The sequence below is a fragment of the Tupaia chinensis genome, unplaced genomic scaffold (genome assembly GCF_000334495.1).
Source record: "Tupaia chinensis unplaced genomic scaffold, TupChi_1.0 Scaffold144682_1, whole genome shotgun sequence".
Lineage (NCBI taxonomy): Eukaryota > Metazoa > Chordata > Mammalia > Scandentia > Tupaiidae > Tupaia > Tupaia belangeri.
The window spans coordinates 2,848,094-2,850,067 of NW_006204543.1; the positions used below are offsets into that span (position 1 = coordinate 2,848,094).

Sequence of the window (1,974 nt, forward strand, 5' to 3'; positions counted from 1 at the left end):
ACCCGCGCGGAAGGCCGCCACGTGCTGCATCTGGGCCGCCACCGCAGCTACCGGGCCTAGGCCCGGACCCTGGGCCGCCGCCAGCAGGGCCGCCTGGTGCTGCAGGATCTTTGGGAGGGAAGACGGGCAGTGTGGACGGCCTGGCGGCGCCCCCGGCCCTGCTCAGCCCCAGCCCACCCACCAGGGTCAGGCCCCTACCGCGGTGGTGTAGGCGCCGCAGGCCCCGAGCGGCAGTGGCGCGGGGTGGAAGGCACCCAGCTGGCCCGCCATCTGCTGCATGCGCCGCAGCGCGCGCTCCCGGTCGGTGTCTGCCAACTTGACCACAAGGCTGGACGAGGCGCCCTGGGCAGAGCAGGGCAGGAGGCCACGGTGAGCAGTGCGGCCGCCGCCCCGGGCCCAGCACCTTGCCCGTTGGGCCTGGCCTGGCCCTGAGCGCACGCGAGAGGAGCCCGCCCGCTCCCGGTCTCACCCTCGGCGGCGCCCGCCCTCACCGCCATGGTCCGGCTGCCGTGCAGACCCTGGAGCGCTTCCCCTTGACTCCCGAACTTCACAAAGGCACAGCCTGGGGCGGGATAGAGGGGTCGAGGGGCTCAGGGCACAGGGGCCAAGGAGCCGCTCGGCCCAGAGCGCCCGCCCGCGGTCAGCGCGGCGGCGTCACCTCTGCTGGTGCCGTCGGGGCTCCGCAGGACCGTGCACTCCTGGATCTGGCCGAAGGGCTGGAACAGGCGCCGCACGTCCTCCTCGCCCTGCTGCTTGCCCAGCATCCCCACGAACAGCTTGCGGTCTTCTGCAGACAGAGCAGGAGTGACCTGGAGACCCCAAGCCGGACCCCAGCCAGGCCAGAGGAGCTTAGGAAGGCGGTTTCTGGGTCTGGCTCTGGGAGGAGCTGGCGGGAGTGAGAAGGGTGGTCTCACGGGCGCACCGCCGAGCTCCAGGGCCTCTGAGCGCTCTGTCCCCCTGACTTCCCCTGTCCTACAAAGACGTTGGGGCGCTCTGACCCAATCCCGAAGGGGGCGGCAGGCTGGAGTTCCTCCTGCTTGACCCTCCCCCGGTACTTCCTAAGGGGGCGCCAGGGAAGCCTTGAAACCACCGACCTAGGGGACAGAACGGAGTTCCGGATGACACTGAAGGGGGAGCTGAGAAGACAGGAGAGGCCATGATCCTCTTGACCCAGTCTGATGTCGGTGGGCCTGCAGGACCCACCGTGGGCCTTGACGTTGAAGATGGGCCCCATTTGGCCAGGGAGCCAACCCCCAGAAGGCTGTGTCATTGCTCTGAAGTATGACACTGCAGTTCGCCCCAGTGACAGCAGAAGGTCTAGGAGGAACTGCGGAAGAGTGCAGAGCCACCACTGTCTGAAGGGGCTTCCTGGCGTCCTGATTTCTAGTCCTGCCAGGTCATCGGCTAGGACCTACGAGATGGTGCCCCAGACAAGACACCAAACCACACGGGCCACAATGTGGGTAGCCCGTGAGGGAAGAGAGGGGTCACAGGCTGGGACGGGACCCTCGACAGGAGAGAGGAAAAGCGGTTCTGTGAGCAGTGGCGAGCGACCTTCCTCTGCTCCTGCTCCTCTCCCTTTGCTGCCAACAATGGTGCCGGTTCACGCCCCTGTCACAGCCCCGAGGCTCTCTGACCCCTCTTTCCAGGGACACTCTCCCGGGCTGGGGTTTCCATGTCTGTGTGGTTCTGGGCTACTGAGAGGCGCAGAATTTGGAAGTGACATGAGCACCCATGGCGTGGGCTCTATGTAGCCTCTTTCCCCAGTATCGCCTTGAATACGGATACTCTTTGTCACTCCCAGGGACTTCAGTGGAGTTTGATAGGAAGATGAGCTGGGTCACAATGACCATAGCCTCCAGTGACCCAGAAATGGTGGGGTACAGTTTTAAATTTTTTATTTTTTACTTTTTTTTTTTTTTGAGAGGTTTTTGCTATAGGGCACATGTGCTTGCCAGACAGACAGAGAAAGAC

General features: G+C 64.4%; 1 protein-coding gene across 1 annotated transcript in view; it reads right to left on the reverse strand.

Annotated features, from left to right (window-relative positions):
* CELF6 (CUGBP Elav-like family member 6) overlaps window positions 1-1,974 on the reverse strand; it is a 34,380-nt gene that overhangs the window by 3,991 nt on the left and 28,415 nt on the right. The window contains exons 4-7 of the mRNA XM_006167274.1: window positions 659-787; window positions 492-562; window positions 199-342; window positions 3-108 (exon numbers count right to left, since the gene is read on the reverse strand). Coding sequence (XP_006167336.1) covers window positions 3-108; window positions 199-342; window positions 492-562; window positions 659-787 — 450 coding nt within the window. The remainder of the gene's footprint in view (window positions 1-2; window positions 109-198; window positions 343-491; window positions 563-658; window positions 788-1,974) is intronic.